Consider the following 19,662-nt stretch of genomic DNA (forward strand, 5'->3'; position numbering starts at 1 on the left):
ATTTGCTTTTAAATATTAATCAGAAATAACCAACTTAAAATGGAAAATTTTAAAAGAAAAAAAAAAATCCCCCCCCCAAATTTTTTGAACCCCCTTATGATTCATCACCCCCAAACTCAATCCCAGCCTTCCCTTTGTGGTATGGTACCTTGCAGTACAATTTCAGAGAGATCCATACACTTGAACACAAGTTATTGTCTGGAAACTAGAAAAATGCTTATTTTTGGCCCCTTTTTGGCCCCCAATTCCTAAACGTTTCAGGCAATTACCCCCAAACTCAATTCCAGCTTTCCCTTTGTGATATGGAACCTTGTAGTACAATTTCAGAAATATCCAAACACTTACACACAAGTTATTGTCATGAAACTAGAAAAATGCTTGTTTTTTGCCCCTTTTTTGGCCCCTAATTCCTAAAATTTTGAGGCAATTACCCCCAAAATCAATTACAGCCTTCCCTTTGTGATATGGAACCTTGTGGTACAATGTCAGAGAGATCCATACACTTACACACAAGTTATTGTCTGGAAGTTACAAAAATGCTTATTTTTGGCCCCTTTTTGGCCCCTAATTCCTTAACTGTTGGTATCATAACCCCCAAAATCAATCCCAACCTTCCTTTCGTGGTATTGAACCTTATGGTAAAATTTCATGGAGATCCATTCACTTAAACTAAAGTTAGAGTGCGAAAACCAATGTGTCTTCGGACGACGCCGGACGACGCCAGACGACGACGACGCCAACGTCATACCAATATACGACCAAAAAATTTTCAATTTTTGCGGTCGTATAAAAACTGCAAAATTTCCTTAAAATTACCAATTCAGGGGCAGCAACCTATTAACGGGTTGTCGGATTTGTCTGAAAATTTCAGGGCAGATAGATCTTGATCTGATAATCAGTTTTATCCTTGTCAAATTTACTCTGCTTTGGTTTCAGAGATATAAGCCAAAATCTACATTTTACCCCTATGTTCTATTTTTAGCCATGGCAGCCATCTTGGTTGGTTGGCGAGGTCATCGGACACATTTTTTAAACTAGATACACTAATGATGATTGTGGCCAAGTTTGGTTAAATTTGGCCCAGTGGTTTCAGAGGAGAAGATTTTTGTAAAAAGCTAACGACGACGACAAACGACGGACGCCAGTGATGAGAAAAGCTCACTTGGCCCTTCGGGCCAGGTGAGCTAAAAAAACAATGCTGGAAATCATTATTTTTAATGTTTTAATTCAGTAAAAGTTCTATTGTACAGCATATAAAACTTTCATGTGTGTTGATAATCTTGTTAACTTTAAAACAAGTAACACACATAACATACTTATCACTGATTTAAAATTGTTTACTTAAGCTAAAATAAAATATAACTTTGTTCCAGTTCTTTGTAGAAATGTAATTTTTGTCTTATGCCTCAAACATTTCATTAAGTATTGTTGAATTTAAAAAAAGGAGTAGGCCCAGTAAGACCCCTTTTTGGCCCCAAAATATAGCAGTTTTACAAAATTGTTAAAATGTAAATTTTTAGCTATTTATTGGAAAGAAGATTACTTCTGTTACATAAATATGGGCTGTTTTTGACAATAAAATGCACAAGTGTCGGGTACTAGCATCATTAAGTCATGCTAGATTACTGAAATCTTTGAAATTTTAGCATTTTGGTTAATTTTTGACGGTTTCCGTCTGAAATGGAAGTGGCCGCATTTGTGTTCATTCTTAATATTAAAATGTAAGTTGTATTTGGTGATAATACATAACATATATAAAGGTTGAGAATGAACACAGATGCGGCCACTTTCATTTTTGACAAAAACCATCTGAAAAGTGACATATTATGGCATATTTGATAGATGTTTCATATTTAAGCTTGAATTTGAGCGTCTTTAATGACTAAATCAGTTCAAATCTTTCACATAAACTAATTGAATCAACTGAAGTAGACACTTAAGTGTTTAAAAAGTGTCCAAAATCTTTCGTCAGATGAACCTGAATTTTGAGGCCAAAATCGGCCCTTACCGGACCTACTCCTTTAGGGACTAAAAATTTTCCAAGAAAAATTTGTTTTGCCTGGCTATCTAAATAATCTTTCACTAGTTTGAAATAGAAACCATATTCATATTTTACTTTGGCCTAACTACCATCCTAAGACAATCACAATCAAACTATTTGCAATACATGTTTATAAGAAAAGGTTTATTATAAAATGCAGATAAACAATTGTAAACTAAAAGAATAATATCAATTTGGTATTAATTACATTTGAATAAAATGAAAATAACCCGATTTTATTTGTAAATATAAAATAATAATGAAAAAAAACTAAAACATAGAATAAATGTATAGAAGATTTCTTATTTGGATATTTAGCAGTCCTATTCTATTTTTCTATTTTATAAAATATAATATAAATCAACATTTCACAAATTAAATTCATCTATAATGCTAAATAGGGACAATAAATATTTTATAGCACCATTGGGATATATATAAATGATATGTTCTAATGCATTGTCGTTTGTAATATATACAATTTGAGAAGAAGTCAACACTTCATTTATTCATCAAAAATTTTTTGCAACAAAAATCAAATATTTAAATTTAAAAAAATAAAACTTGTTTACGGCCCTCTGGGACTATGCCCGACAGGGGAAGTACAGCATTTTTTGCCAAAAATGTATTTTAGTAATAACTATCAATTCTGTGAAATTTAGAATTTGTTATATTTTCAAAATGAATGCACGCATGTTATCAACTTTTGAAATTTCCTTTTGGTTTAAAACGTTCTTACCATATATCATGTACTATATTGTGAGGTCATTAATATTTTAGTAAAATGTACACATACATATTAAACTAATCTTTATCACCCTTCTGAACCTCAAACTGCACGGCAATGCCTTTAAAGTGGTACAATATCTATGGTTACAACAAGAATGGAAGGTAAAGCTCCAGCCCATAAGTACATACATATAAACAGTTATGTTAGTAGGTAGCTTAGGGGAATGCTAGTATAGGGGGTTCAAATTGATATGGGTCTGAGGTGCAAAACCTGCTTTTTCTTTGATTGAGGGGACCATTGACTTTTAAATAATGGAAGTCAAGGACCTGCCATTCTCTATACAGGATGTATGACCCTCTTCTGTAGGACCTTTCATTTGAAAAGGAGAAGGTTATGATAAGGGCCATTATTTGGCCCCGAAATTGCTTTAAGTAGTTAACTTATTCAAGTCTTCAAAAATGTGTTAATTTTATTGATTAATGAACTAGTTGCTTTCATCATGCAACTTTAGTGCAGAAAGGTCACTTGTGATATCACTACAATATCATTAACATATAGAAATTTATTTATTTGACCTAAAATTGCCATTTTATTATATAATATAGGTCAAATAAATAAATTTGGTAAAAAACAAAACAAATGAGCAACAGCTCTAACCAAAAAGATATTTAACACACAGTAACATCTTTGTAAAACTTATTTTGTTGCAAATTATCTTTTTGGTTAAAGCTCTTGCTCATATCTAAACATTAATGACAAGATCTCACAATGAGACTATTTTGGCAGTAACTGTAAGAAGTTTGAAGCCCTGATGCCAATATGTTAGTCAGATTTTAAAAGTACAAAAACTGGTGTTTAAAAGACCAATGTCATATGAATAGCTGAAGGATTTATAAATTTTTTGACTTTCGAATACAAGGGGCCAAAAATGTAGCCTCATCACAATTCTCCTGTACCTTTCATTTTTCAAGGCAAATTTGAAACACAGCAATCCAGATATTTTTTTCGATAATGCTTATATATGAAAGGCAAATAATTATCTTTGATATGTAGCATACATTAAACAATTTTTGATACATTTTCATATTTAATAATATACATTATTTAATTAGACAAATCAGCACCGTGCATTCTAAAATATATAATTTATTATACCTAAATAAATTTTGTTTCCTAATCATTTCCTGCATGACCGATATGGAACAACTAATAACAGTGATGTATTTGTATAAAATTATACAAGTTTACATAAATGAGTTCCTAGCAAAATAATAAATTATAGCTAAAGTACTGTATATCTGTACAAAAATAAATGTTCTATGATCTTCAAAAAATATAATGCCAGATATAGGTAATTTAATTCTATCTTATATATATGTACTGTAAATTCCAAAGTTATTGCGTGCATTTATTATTGCAATTTTTGAAGAATGGACAATAATGCTAGACTAATTATTGGGATTTCCGGAAAATCTGCTTACTGATGTATGTATCAGTTATCTGAATGCGAGTTCTTATTATTGCCATACTAAAAACTCGCAATAATTTCTGAATTTACAGTATGTAACTTTGAAAGCAATGAAATATAACTCTAATAGATTTATAATAAATTCAGCAAAAAAGTATGTTTAATCTGTAAATATTTTCTTCCATAGATATGTAGAATTTTATATATATATTCAACTGTTAAAAATAAAAAATTCACAATTAACTCATAGTCTTTAAAAACAAAAACTACATAATATATGATTTAACATCACTAAAAATACAACCTATCTTCCTTGGACGGAATAAGAATAATCATAATTTATGAATACATAAATAAATATAAAATTTTTAAAAAAATATGTCACTGACTTATACTTTACTCATTTCAAGAAAACATTCACTATTTTTTTTTGAAAATGCAGAAATTAATAGATAAAAATAAAAAAATTATGTAGATAAAACCTTTTGATTATATATATATATATATATATATATATACACGTGGGAAAAGTTAATATTAGTTATGATTGTGACATAAGTCAGATATTTCTTAAATATCATTACATATAAAATACAAAGTTTGTGATAAAAATTGAACTACTTTTTATACTTTCAACTTCCACTTGCCGTTTAAATTTTACAGCAATATCAAGTGTGTGTGTTGCCAAGTATTGTACATTAACTAGATAGTGAGGTAACTAATAATTAAAACCTATAAATATTCATATCACTTTACGAATAAATATATAAAATTAAAAATACTTTCATTTGATACATGGGTCTGTTGGACAGTCATATTTGTGTTGTCTCATTATGGATTTCTGAATTATTCAAAGGAACTTAGTTCTTTCTAATTAAAATAAAATATATTAAAATGTAAATTGATTGGTGTAAATCTGACAGGGTTATTCTTCAGGTTTGTAGACACTTCTTCTAACATGCACAATCTATCAAATTCTAATAGCAAATCAGAGAATGTGGTTTCTTAACATTCATGAACCCCAAAATCCATTCATTGTTAATGTTGAATGTCCTAAAAATAGAATATACCTCCTTATCTGTAATCGTCATTCAAATTTCATAGACCATGTAGTATAAGGAGATAACAAAAAAATGCCCTCCTTTCTTAGTCTCCTAAAACAAATTTGATAGTAAAATGATTGTCATTTTTCTTCATATTCACATTCAAGAAGACTGAACTCATACAATTATTTACCAAATATCAATAATAAAATGTCTTTCTGTGCGACAAAACAATTTCAGTGTGAAATATTTCATCTATTACTGACAGATGGTATCAGTTGCTTTACAATCAGAGTTAGGTTGGGATAAAAACAATCTACCAGTCTCACAAATACATAACTCATAAACAGTACCAGTGTATGGACTCCCACTCTGTGGACTGCTTACTCTTGGCTTCTTGATATAATAGTCTTTTGCCTGCAAGTACATCTACAAATACAAAAACATAAGTAATGTAAAATAATGGTAGAGCTCTGATGAAGAGTATAGTACTGACCTTTATTGTAAAGATTTTTTTCCTTAGCATAATTAGATTGATTGTTGATTGATTGATTGTTGGTGTTTTAACGCCACTTTTAAGCGCCACATTTGGGCTATTTCGTGGTGGCCAGTTTTTATTGGTGGAGGAAGCTAGCATTATTAGAACCTTTGCATTTAATGATTTTTTCATCTTAAACTTTCTTTGGCTGTTGTTGACATTAAATGGAAAGAAATAATGAGTCCTGTTATTTTGAGAAAAACATCTACTGCCATTCACAATAAAAAATAAAAACTAAATACTTAAAGCACTGTATTTATAAATCAGTCATGAACTCAGAGAAAATGTTATCATAGAGTACGTAGGAATTGTCTACCTTCACTCGCTGCTCAGCAATCAAATTATCTTTTGTTTTTACCATGCAATCTGGCAACAGCCAACAGTCGATTATAAACATCATGTTTTGCTTATTTATTTATCTACGTCTGAATCATTATACTGCTCTGATCAGGGCACCATAATTTGACTTATAGAATATGCCTCTGTATGTGCAATGGTCAAATTTATGAACCCAATACCTATACTGAAGAAAGAAATTCATCAACGAACCATTGATTTCTTGTTTTTTTATTATAATTAAATGAGTTGATATTAATCACATGGACTAAAAGATGCAGGGATATACTGTAATAGTATTAGAACAATACTTTATAGCAAAAAGTTCTCTCAAGCCATTTATTTACACGATTTACGAGAGCTGTATAAAATAATGCAACCTAACATAAATTCTTGCATATATGTCCATATTACTTACATTTTTACTGGCAATCAAGCTGAGTTGGTTAGCACTCTTAATGAGTATTTTACCAGCTGGAGCTGTCACATATACTCCTTGGTCACCCACTACTCTCAGCTGAGTACTTAAGGCTTCTACTCTATAAACAGACATAAGTCAGTTATCAAATCATTCTCTTAACCTCAACTTTGTAGAAATAAGCAAGCACAAAAATATATGTTTCTAAATTTTTATATTTAGAATGTTCAGTCAGGGTCTAAAAAATGTGTCTCCCATGCCCCATCATGCATTCAATTCTAGAACAGCCCTCATTGTTCTCTATTCTACAAATATAAATATAAACAAATATAACATACAATTACATCATGCTACATGTAACATCAAGCAATCTTTTATCAGTGGTATGTTTTCCATCTCTTACTGACAGGAAAAGTTATAAATATTTAGATAAGTCTGAGGAATAAATAAATTTGAATGCAAGTTTTCAAATTCTAATATTAGTTTTTCAAACATTACTTGCCACTTAAAAAACAAAATATCCAACAGAGATACTAGTCAATGACAAAAATGATATCTTTGTTAATTTCTAGAATTTAAACCTCCTGCAATACCTTTTACCTCAATCGGTTACATATTCCCCTATATAAACCAATTCTGAATGTGTATCCTAAGTATTTAAGAGACACCTTCTTGTTACATATAAAAGCATGTCCATTTTAATGTTTTAATGAACTGTCATTTTTTTCTTTTTTTAATTGCCTTTATTGTAAATTTCTAGGGGAAATATTGCCATTTACTTGGCAGGTGTCCTTACCTGTTTTCCAGATTATCAAAAATGGGGTAATTCTGAAATGTAAGGTCTGGAACCTCAACATAAACTAACTTAGTCTGATAAATTGCCTGGTGAAACTACTTTACTTCCTGTTATCATCAGAATTTTGTCATATAACTATTTCATAATCCAATTTTTATTTACCTTTCTTTTCCTGTAATATTAGTTACATAGTGTGTTAGTGACCTAATACGATATATACGGGGTCATTAAATTCCATATGGGGTGAGAGCTCTCACCCCATATGGAATTTACTGACCCCGTATATATCATATTAGCTCTCACCCCATATGGAATTTAATGACCCCGTATATATCGTATTAGGTCACTAGCACACTATGTAACGAATTTATCTTACCGACTATCTTTATTTGTTCAATTTAGACTAGAGTTGTGTCATTTGCAATCATACCACATCTTTTTATGTTTATATTAAAGTGTTCAAGTGTTCAATTTTAAGAACCTACTTCCATTGGTCTGCACAAAAAAAATTAATGTCAACAATAACAATTTAATATCAACAACCTTGATATAATAATATTAAACATCACTTTCAATACATTCAAATAAGCAAATAGTGCCAAAGTCATAACTCCACTACTAACCATGTATTGAAATAAGCCCCGCCTCCCTACTAACCTAATATGGAATATACACGGTCTCCACGTGGATGCTTTTAACCAATCATATTCCTAGAAATGTATAGGAGGTAAGATAAATCTCTATACTGGGTAAGTAATATAGAAAAGAGTGAAATGAATGTTTTCCAACTTTTATATATATATAAGTTACCTCAATGGTTCAGACACAGGTCCTCTTACATTAGGTGTGGCTATAGATCCTGTAAAGTTTACTTTAGATGAACCTAAAAAAACAAACAGAAGGAAAATCATTAAAAGTGTGAATGCAAGACTATCTGTTTTCATGTAATATCTCCTTTAATAAAGTAAAAAAAAAAAAAAAAATGATTAACTAGATACAAAAAATTGACATTTCAATAACATTTTTCAAAAAAGTTATAGTTTTCATACATAAGACATGCAGAAATAAAATGGAAAGGTGTAAAATAGTATTAGGAAGAAATACGTTGAATACTGCAGGTAGAGGAAATCAAAGGAGGATAATTGTGCATTCATATATTTCAAATTTCTGCTCTGATACATCAACTCCAAAAATATGAACTTGAATCTGCTCCATACATCTTAATTTCCTCATTCAAACATTAAAGTTTTTTTAATATATGAGCTGCATTGGATAGAAATCGACCTTATGCAAGTGCAAATATACATGTATAAGTAAAGACTTGGATTGATTTTGGAAAATTCAAATATGAAATAAAAGATGAATTTTGGTCTGTTTTGTAGGGTTCTTATAACAACTCAATTTTCAAACAGTTTGTATGTAATGTTAACTGGAAGAAAAACTAAGTCCATTTATAAGTAAAATATGGATAAACAAATACAAAATTTTAATAAAAATTTCCTTCTAGATACTAGCTTTTGATCATAAACAAGCTTCTGTCCACGTTTGGTACAAATCCAGGATAGTTTTAGAAAGTTATTAAAATTTTAAAAACTTTAACCACAAAGTGAATGTAATGTTTCCTGGCAGAAAAACTAAGTCCATTTATAAGTAAAATACGGAAAAACAGGAATTTTTTTTTTTTTAAATTTACTTCTGGATACCATCTTATGATCATAAACAAGCATCTGGCCAAGTTTGGTACAAATCCAGGATAGTTTGAGAAAGTTATTAAAATTTTAAAAACTTTAACCACAGAGTGAATGTAATGTTTCCTGGCAGAAAAACTAAGTCCATTTATAAATAAAATACGGAAAAACAGGAATTTTTTTTTACAAAATTAACTGCTGGATACTATCTTATGATCATAAACAAGCTTCTGTCCAAGTTTGGTAGAAATCCAGGATAGTTTAAGAAAGTTATTAAAATTTCAAAAACTTTAACCACAGAGTGAATATTTGTGGACGCCGCCAACGACGACGGAATGTAGGATCGCTATGTCTCGCTTTTTCGCCAAAAGTCGAAGGCTCGACAATAAAATCAAATAAATATGGTATAATCATCAACGGTTAGGAATTTGTAAATAATTACTTGATTTCTTCTATTGTGTCAATTTGTGAAAAAAAAATCCAGCAATTTACTAGAAAAAGAAATTATCAATGTTAGTGCATCCCTGTTGTGAATGGCTACTATACATTTTATAACACAGCTTTAAATTTTACACTTGCATAATGTGTGTGCAAACAAAATTAAATTTCAAGTTGTCATTAAAAATTTTTAGCATGAGAATGACCTTGGACTCTAAAATCATTTCTTGTTTAACACCACTTCTGCAACAAAATTTATAATATCAACACAGTAAATATGAACTTTGCCAATTTCAGATGAATTTTTTTCCTCAATAATTGTTAATCTTATATAAAAGCTTTAAAGATAATATTTGAATGTTTTCAATGTGTCCATACCTGTAAATGTGACATCCATGTTACCAAAGTGAACCCCACTATTGGACACACTAAGTTTTGTCTGACCCTTACTGTTCTTGATCTCAAATAACTCACATTGTGATGATACTGTCTTGTTTGCTAAAAATAGTTATGACATGGTTTAGTATTTGATATCTAAACATTTAAATATACTGAGAAAACTCAAGTACCAACTTTGTAGGAAAAATTTAGAAAAACTCTATTTAGTATTTATAAGACCAATTTTTGAATATGCAACTGAGGTTTGGGATAATTGTGGGATAGGATATGCTAATAAACTTGAAAGTCTACAGCTAGAAGCTGCTCGAATGGTTACTGGTTTGCCTATATTTACAAAAACTGAAAGTCTGTATGAGGAAGTTGGGAGGGAAACTTTAGGTGACAGGAGGAAAAGACGAAAATTACAAATGTTTTATAACATTCAATATAAACAAGCTCCGGATTATCTATGCAATCTTGTTCCACCCAGTGTACAGAGCACAACTGTATATCCCTTGAGAAATGGCAATGATATCATTGTTCCTTTTTGTAGAGTATCCCTTACTACTTACCAATTTTTTCCGTTATTATTGTTTCATTTCTTTTTCAATGGATAGACTCGCAAAGTATTGTATATTGTGAATTATTGCATGCTCATATTAATATTGTATTGTTATTTAATGTTTTTCGTAGCGGACTTAAGTATGGTTTACTTGTGTCCAATCCATTTTACTTTTGAGTAAATAAAATATGTTTAAACTGATATATAAGACAGAAATCATTTGATTAAATTACCTATTATTGAAATTTACCATATCTAATTACTGTAAATTCAGAAATCATTGTGTGCATTTATTATTGTGATTTTTCAAATATGGACAAAAATGCGAGTTTGATTATTGCGATTTCGAAAACATCTGCATACAGGTCTATGTTTCAGTTATCAAAATGCGAGTTCTTATTATTGCAATACTCACCCAGTCGCATTATTCGCATTAATAAAAACCTCGCAATGATTTCTGAATTTACAGTAATATCTTAACCAATTTTCTATGACAGAAATATATTTTTGAGTGTTGTTTTAGTTTAAATAAATACCAACTAATTAGTTCTGACCAAATAAAACTATCATGTTCCTTTATTATTAAGGACATGTCTTTATAATCTGGACAGGGTTGCAGTAATGTCAAAGTTAAACATTGTTAAAATTTCAAGTGTCAGATTTTGTTCATGATTAAATTGACTACTCAGGGCGGAAACTGAAAACAGTTACTTTAAAAAAAATTACTTTAAATGATTGTTTGTCTTTTCACATAACTGGATAAAGTAATCACAAAAAGAAGTCAAAGCCAGTTACTAACTGACCTTAAAAAGGATATAACTCCAATTCTAATATAACGTTCTTCAAACGCTTTGAGTACACACCCATTGTAAAATACGAATTTGTGGTCAGTTTTCATCAGAAATTCAAAAGTTTATTAACTTAAACAAGTATCTGATATACAGACATTTGATAACACTTCATAGATCTTTTGAAGCTTTTGAAGGTAAATATGCAATTAATTATTGCTGAATTGTAAATCCCTATGATGATGTTATCAAGAGACAAGACATTTGTTTATCTTTAAAATGCATGGAAAATTAATGGTAATTCAAACAGGAGAAGTGTCAGTCAAATTGGGAAAAAAACCTTGCTTTATTGAGGAAAAAATCTGTAACTGAGAAAATTGATATCAAAGATACACCTTTTTTTTTACTATTAAACACAAGATAACAGAAAGATAATTGATGATTTATCTGACAACAATTTATCTCCTGCATACATGTCTTCTTTGTATTTCAAGATTATTTCGTAATTTTTAGAATTCTTGTTTAATAATGTGTTAATAAACAACTTCTCAAATATTAAACATGTATCTCACCTATAACAAAGTTATTTGTGATATTGTTATCTTCATTTCTGGCTCTTATATGTACCCCTCGACTAGAATCAATCTTCAATGGTTTACTCTGAGGAAAAAACAAATAGAACGAATGTATTAAAATTAACCTTTTGGCGGTTGTCAGAATTTGTTGTAACACTTGGCTGATTAAAATGTTCTTACATCTATATATCAACCATTTCAACTGTTGAAATTTACCACCAACTTTTTCAGCACAGATTCATTTTTTCCATCTCTAGTACAAATCAACAAATGGAAGTTTTTAACGACCTTGACTGGCTATACAGCCCTTGCACGGTCGTACTAGTACAAATCAAATATATTTCATCATCATGCAAAAATAAAAATGGATAAGATCCAAATGTTAGAAAATGACTTTTCTTTTAAAGTAAATTTCTCTAGCTAAACCAATATTTTCAGCATTGATAGGTAGAGGAGCTGATATCATAAGACTACATAAATAATAAAATAGTTTCTTTAAAATTGTTTTCAATATTATCAAAATGATCAATGTGGCCAGAGTATATAGATGATGAATTGGTGTTTTATGTCCAGTGGCATATAGCACATGCATATCAGGACAATAACTTTTTAATGTTATATGAATATGAACCCTGCATTGTACAAGACTGACACATTGGGCTTGATTTTAACCTACTATTTCACTAAGTTTGTCTGCAGGAAGACATGCTATCCTACGGTACCGGACACAATATTTTAACTCCAGAGCCAAAAAGTCTTTGCTCTAACTCTTAAATGATGCAAGCTTAGCAGAGAGCAGCAAATACACATGTTCAAAACTTTGGTTTTGACCAGGCCAGGGATGGTACCAAAGACCTCCTGCACTTGAAGTGAGCACACTACAACAAAACTACAGAGGTGGTTCCAGGGTGTATTGTGTTACTCTACTAGTGTCTGGACATTTTCTTTTGCCTGTAGTTATTCAGCAGATTTGGTTTATAAGGGTTAATTGGTGAGATAATAATTGAATTCAATTTTTTACTTTTTAAAAAATTTTAGTCCTTTGGTTAAAATTTATAAATAATGTACTGATCTCTTTTATTGTTATGTACAGTATTAAAATTCTACAGCAGGAGGTGGTAATTGTGTCCTTACAAAATCAGGAGAGAAGAATAATAGAGGTCAAACAAACAATAAAATCATTTTAACCCTTAGACTGCTGCATTCATTTCTATTGTACTTTTGTGTATTGCTGAATAAAATTTTAATCACTGATGAAATAAACATGTTTACTTATAATTGCAATATCTTTGTAAATATTGAATATTCATCAATAAAAGTTATATAAAAAAGTATTGTTATATTCTGTATTTTTTTTTAATTTTATTTTTGTGTGAGTCTCTGGTTATTTATTACCTGTACAGGTGCAAATAGAGGTAAACAAAGGTAAACTAATTTTTTTCATGTTTTATTAACACAAATCCATCAATGTAAAAACTTTTCAAAAGTATCCATGACTTCAGAATTGAACCAATATTGTTAAAAATCTCTTTTAAGAACTAGTTCCATTGCGATTATCAAAAGAAAAAAGGTCCTTCTCGGACCAACGTTTTTTTTATGCAACTATTTTCCCGTATTTTCCTTCCGACTTTTACTTCCATGTACAAATATGTTTTAACAACAAGTTCATTGATATAACTTTCGTCAATAAATAATCTTGACAAACAATGTTTGAATCTATCGATGTCAGTGATCAATATTGATTCACAGTTAAAAGGCACAATGATAAACATCGCAAATCCTGTTTCATGTCATCCATTTTGAACATCGTCTGGGGAATCCCCGTGGTTCCCGCTTTAAAAGTCTTCTGTTCGCAGTTTTGCTAGAATATTTCTATTTCCATCTATTATATCTTCTGTTCTCATCCAAATCATCTAAGTTAGCCGCCGCTGTTACATCGTTATCATTGAAATACTTCTGAACGTGTTGGCCATCACTCCAAACAATTTCCGCCATTTTGTTACTTTTTTCATCTAAATTTTTCTCTTTCGGTTTCATCGCTTATACCTGATTTGAAGTCAAGAGAAACTGTAAAGTACGCCAAATTTTAACCAATCAGAATCCATACAAGTCTAAACTGCCGCAATCTCATGAATATTGACTCCAACATTCCATGGTAACTGTGTAAACAAATGAGATACGGAAAAGACAATAGTCGCGCGTAGCAGTAGCGGACTGCTTTATCGGAACGACAATAGTCGCGCGTAGCAGTCTAAGGGTTAATGCCTGCTATGTATTTCTCTCTGCAATTTAGAAAGTAAGTACAAATTTATTCGACATATTGACAAATGTTTGAACATAAACTCTGATGAGCTTTTCACTGAATACTTGTTGGCCAGAACCTTTATGACAATTGATTACCTGAAGTGACTGAATCTTTTCTGTATATAAAGAATCTAGGAATTCTACCTGTCCTTCTATTCTCATACCATCCTCAGTATACTTGACATTCTCTACCCCATCCTGAAATGCACATTAATCTAGAAATCATCATTTTTTTCTGTAAGTTTATTTTCAGATTGATTCATTTATTTCAAAATCTGAAATATTATCAAAGAGAGTAGTTCATATTATATATAATCGGAAAAATTAAGGGAAAAAAGACATTTCACCTTAAGTCAAAAGTAGAGAAGAATATTTTTTGTTTTATCTAGTTAAACATGTAAAATATTAATATGCATACTTATGTCATGTTTGTAGTCATATACATTCTTTAAATGATAAACTTTGCAACATGTTCATTTGCCTGTTCCAAGTAACTAACCATGTGATTGGTATTCTTTCATTACATCATATTTTTGATTTTGCCATTTTAGGTTTTGAGGCAGATCTTTCAGTCTGTTAAATCTATTAACAAATTTTCTAGACTCACTATGATTTAGAGTGTGACATACTGTATAGACATTTGTCTATTGTTGAAGACTGTATGTTTATCTTGATGTCATTTTAATGTTTGTGTATTGATGGTGGCTGTCTCATTGACGTATACCCAGCATCTCCTTTTTTCATATACAATACTTGCATGACTTGTACAATGAGACTTGTATTAATCGGACTTCAGACCAGGGCTTCCAAAATTATTTTTAGCCAGCCGGACATTTTACATATTATCCCGATTTTAATCCTTTAAGACTAAATAAACAAAAGGCAATTATAGTAAACAGTTGCTGAGTTGGCCATCCCAATGATTGATATTTAAAAAAAACGATATTAAACTTTGATTCAAATTCGAAGTTCTGACGTAAAGTGTTAATTTGGCAGTGCATCATCGGAAGTGTGCAACATCAGCGTACTTATATCTGCCTTAGACTCTTTATTTGTGCAAAATAACGTTGTCAAAAACTTTACTTTCGTTTTAAATCTGAAACCGGATGTTATCTTGACAATGGTAAAACATGGACCAGAGACGGATACGTAAATTCTGTGTACGTTTGCAAAGCATGAATGAGTGTAAGTAGCTCATTCTACGTTATTTCTTCAAGAAAATATTCGAAATAAACGTGAGATAAAGGTATCAATGACAATTTAAGCAATATTTTAAGAAATTAGGATGCATAATTAAATTTCACACCTATGCACATGCGCACACGTGTACTAGTTCAAACAGAGACATGTCTCTGGTTCAAACAACGTGGTTATGACGAATTTTCATTTTCACCTCTTTAATTTTTTCATCAAATCTTATTTGTAAATGTATTTCTGATAATTTAAATCTTTTTGACTAAATTAATTAGATGCAAACCGGTGAAATGTAAGAAAATAACTTTGAATAGACCGATCAATGTCCGGTTCAAAATAGTTTACCTGTCACCTGAATAGGTAAATTTCAGCTGTTCGACAACTAATTAGCCTTGATTAAAATTAGAAGGTATTAAAGTAGGGGTTGTTTTGATAGTACTTTTATGACCGGAAATGTGTGGCTGTTAAAGGCAAAAGGTTGGGTCAAAAAGATCATGAATTATATTAAAATGACCGTCTCTTAAGAAAGCCTTGAAAAATAAAAAGTAGATGACCGTTTCGTGCTTTGCCCAGCCGGACTTTTACCGGACATTATACAAATGTCTGGAATATATGACCGTTTTGGAAGCCTTGCTTCAGACTAATGATTTGATTTGGATTATACAAGTATCCAATATACACAGGCTGAATTACTAAGATCATTTGTGATGTCAACTATAACTACAGCAATATACATGTACCATACCCAATTGAAATTGAGTACTCTCAGCATCCAAACTAGCAATGCAAGATTTAATACAGTCAAGATAATCAGCAGTAATATAAATCCATAGAGGCATCTCTTTCTCCATCCGTAGATTCCTACAGGTTGTGGTCTATCATCTAACAGGTCTTCCTCCCTGTCGCCATGGTTACTGTTGTCATTTGTTGTCCTACTACTACCTCTACCCATCTTTACTTCATTTTGAGGTTACCTTTGAAAAGAAAATTTTGAATAATAAAAACAGGATAATAAAACTAATCTGCTGGAATCATCAATGTGTAACAAAAGTAAACAAAGTTTGCAGTCACAACAGCATACAACAAATTCGATCTAATTCAGATGATAATCTCCTGACAGGTGGTATTGTAACACTGTAGGATTAAGATTTTTTTAATATTGTATTTATTCAGGTACCAACATTAATTTAGTTTTTTTATAAAACATAATTAATGTGTATTGCTATAGTTAGAAACACTATATGAACATTGATGAATGTCCTTAATCCTGTCGATACTTATATTTTGGCATTCCACAAGGTTATGCTTTTCGCAAATGGTTTAGGATACATGTCTTTACTCTTAATCCATTGGATGTGTACTGATTGATATATTTTAGTCTGGGAAAAGACGAATATTTTGTGTTACTGTACTTAGGTTAGGCTTTTTGGGGTGCTTCATGCTAATTAGATGAGAAAAACCATTTCGAACTAGTTACAATGTATTACAGTTTGTTCTTATGTTGTGCTGTTAGTGTTACACCATTATCCACAGTAAGAGAGATCAGGGTCTTTAGCTCATTGACATGTTTAACTTTAAGTGCCTGTCCCAAAAAATCAGGAGACTGTAAATGAGAAGGTATAGTTGGTCGCTTTTTTTAATTCATTATTGTTTTTTTTTTGCCTAAACCAGTAAATCTAAATCATGGATGTCACTGTCACAAGTACCGAACTCATTTTACTGAAATATTGAGTTATCTCCCTTTGGCTTTAATGTTGCGTTTCAGATTTCAGGCGTATACGTCTACACAAATAAAAAAAAAAACAGTAAATTAATTAACCATAATTGACAAAGGATTACAGAGCTGGAAAAGTTTATCAACTTCAGCTTCTCAGTTTCAGCAGCCCAGGTGCGTTTTGTAAACTGTACATTCATTGGTTTAAAACTTCTTGTTACTTGTTTTCTATCTTCCTCCCTTGTGTATGGAGCACTACGCTTGTAAAAATGGAAGATGCCGAGGGACAAACAACCGTTATCGTGTCTGTTCGTCCAGGGTTCGTTCGCCAGTAGAGTCCTTTCGCCATATTTTTTTGTAAATATATCAATCTATCAGATATTTATAATGGTAAATATGAAAGAAAACGCATATATCTGATCCTCACAATTCGTACTCGTCCTCCTTCTCCTCCTCCCGACAGTTGTACCTATAAGGAATCATTTCAAAAGTAATTTTCTTTGAAGAAAATTATATCTGGTCCGTTCGCTCCCAATACACTTTCGCACCCTACACGTTCGCCCCCTGGGTTCATTCGCACCCTATTTTTATCAAAAAAAACTGGTTGAATATTTAGGATGTTTTTAGATATATTTATCAAAATATTTAAATTTTCCTTAATAAAATTATGGATTTTTTTTTGGTCATTTGATTATTAATTTATTAATATTAAATGTTAATTATGTATGATTACAGTTCATTGGTATTTACAAAGCCAAATTTGATATTATTGTTCTGTTTGAAAATCATGATTGTTGTTGAAACTAGCTTTGATGTAAATACTGCATGAAGTTAGCTTGGTAAACTCAATGAGGAGTTGGTATCTTCCGTCTTTCTTTTACAGGTCTTAGATTAATGAACTTTGCCTTAATCTTCATGACATTTTTTTTTCTTCTGACATGATTCTTTTCGTCAAAATAATTAATAAAACACTAAAACACTTACGGAAACCTATTTACGGTTTTTAGTATGTCAGTTTATTTTGAAGCAATAAAAAAACTTATTTATAGCAATACACTAACTTGAACACGATTAAAACTTTATTCAACATAAAAAAAAAACAATAAAAAGGGTGCGAACGGACCCAGGGTGCGAACGTGTGGGGTGCGAACGTGAAAGGGGGCGAACGTGATTTTGGGCGAACCCTGATCCGAAGTCTAGCATGAAAGTATTTTTGAGGGTCTGGATGGTGGTCCTTCTATTCTTTACTTCTTTAATTTTTTAGATCATTAAATTTACTTAAAAATAAATATTTCTATTCTTTATGATAATAATAATAATAATAATAATAATAATAATAATAATAATAATAATAATAATAATAATAATAATAATAATAATTATAATAATAATAGTAATAGTAATAGTAATAGTAATAGTACTAGTACTAGTAATAGTAATAGTAATAATAATAATATTTTATTCAATAAAATATCAAGCATATAAGTTTAACAATACACAATATACAAATCATAAAGACGTATACTAACACATACTTGATAAAATAGAGCATATGGTGAGTACAGTACTTTTTGTGTACGGAAAATAATTGCTGATATTTTATCAGGGATAACCCATAAAGCTCTGAAGCTTGTTTCCATTGGGGTCCCTTCATGTAAACCGCTTATAGTTTCGACATACAAAAAATGATAATGCACCAATTAATCTGACATAAAACTTCATATAAAACTAATTTGAATAAAAAACAAATTTGATAATATAACTTCATGACAAAAATCTCTGTTTTGTTGATCTTGTATTGCTGATCATTTAATCTGTTTAGTTTCTCTCTATCTTCTTTAGTTTTTGCTCAAAACACAAAGAAGGGTAAAATAATCCTCATTTAAGAGCAATCACTCCTATAAAGAGTGACAGTCTACTAACTATATCGGCAAAATTTGACTTGTTAGTAGATCTTGCCTTGCTGATCATTTTTGTGATTTAAAGTGTCTATTTATCTATAGTATTATCATATAAGGCAAAACGCAAAAAAAAAAAATGGTAAAAATCGTCCTTAAAGGGTAATAACTCCAATAAGGAGTCGTCGGACGTTTTCTTCCATGTGCTCTTAATTGTAGATCTAGTCTTGTTGATCATGTTTGCTTTTCTAAGTTTCTATCTATCTATTATAATTTTTAAGATATAAGGCGAAAACGCAATAAAAATGGTTAAAATCATCATCAAAGGGCAATAACTCTAATAAGAAGTCGACTGACGATTTCGACCATCAAACTTATTTGTAGAACTTGTCTTGCTGATAATTTTTGCATGGTAGAGTTTCTCTCTATCTATTATAGTATTCAAGATAATAGGCAAACATGAATAAAAATGGTAAAATTTGCCATTTAAGGGCAATAACTCCTATAAAAAGTCGTCTGACAGTTCAGACGTATACGGACAACTGGTAGAGCTCAACATTCTGAACATTTTTGATTCTGTCAGATTTTCTTCATTCATAACGGTTTTCAAAATAAAAGACAAAACTTGCATTTTGCCCCTATGTTCTATTTTTAGCCATGTTTGCCATATTGGTTGGCAGGCAGGGTCATCGGACACATTTTTAAAACTGGATACCCCAATGATGATTGTGGCCAAGTTTGGTTAAATTTGGC

The 19,662-nt window shown here is 30.8% G+C and overlaps 1 protein-coding gene across 2 annotated transcripts; it reads right to left on the reverse strand.

The window, feature by feature from the left end:
• Positions 1-3,362: 3,362 nt before the first annotated feature.
• LOC127714924 (zeta-sarcoglycan-like) lies at positions 3,363-17,225 on the reverse strand. 2 transcript variants are annotated; one of them, XM_052220946.1, is made up of 8 exons: positions 17,117-17,225; positions 16,043-16,271; positions 14,200-14,301; positions 11,797-11,884; positions 9,875-9,994; positions 8,181-8,253; positions 6,575-6,695; positions 3,363-5,711 (listed from the first exon to the last, which is right to left on the reverse strand). In XM_052220946.1, the coding sequence occupies exons 2-8, from the start codon at positions 16,247-16,249 to the stop codon at positions 5,541-5,543; spliced, it is 882 nt and encodes a 293-aa protein (XP_052076906.1). In that variant the 5' UTR covers positions 16,250-16,271; positions 17,117-17,225; the 3' UTR covers positions 3,363-5,540. The 2 variants fall into 2 exon arrangements, with proteins under 2 accessions (XP_052076906.1, XP_052076905.1); XM_052220945.1 differs by having other exon boundaries at positions 17,127-17,215.
• Positions 17,226-19,662: the final 2,437 nt, after the last annotated feature.

This window comes from Mytilus californianus, unplaced genomic scaffold (assembly GCF_021869535.1).
Source record: "Mytilus californianus isolate M0D057914Y unplaced genomic scaffold, xbMytCali1.0.p SCAF_9, whole genome shotgun sequence".
NCBI classification, from domain to species: Eukaryota; Metazoa; Mollusca; class Bivalvia; order Mytilida; family Mytilidae; genus Mytilus; species Mytilus californianus.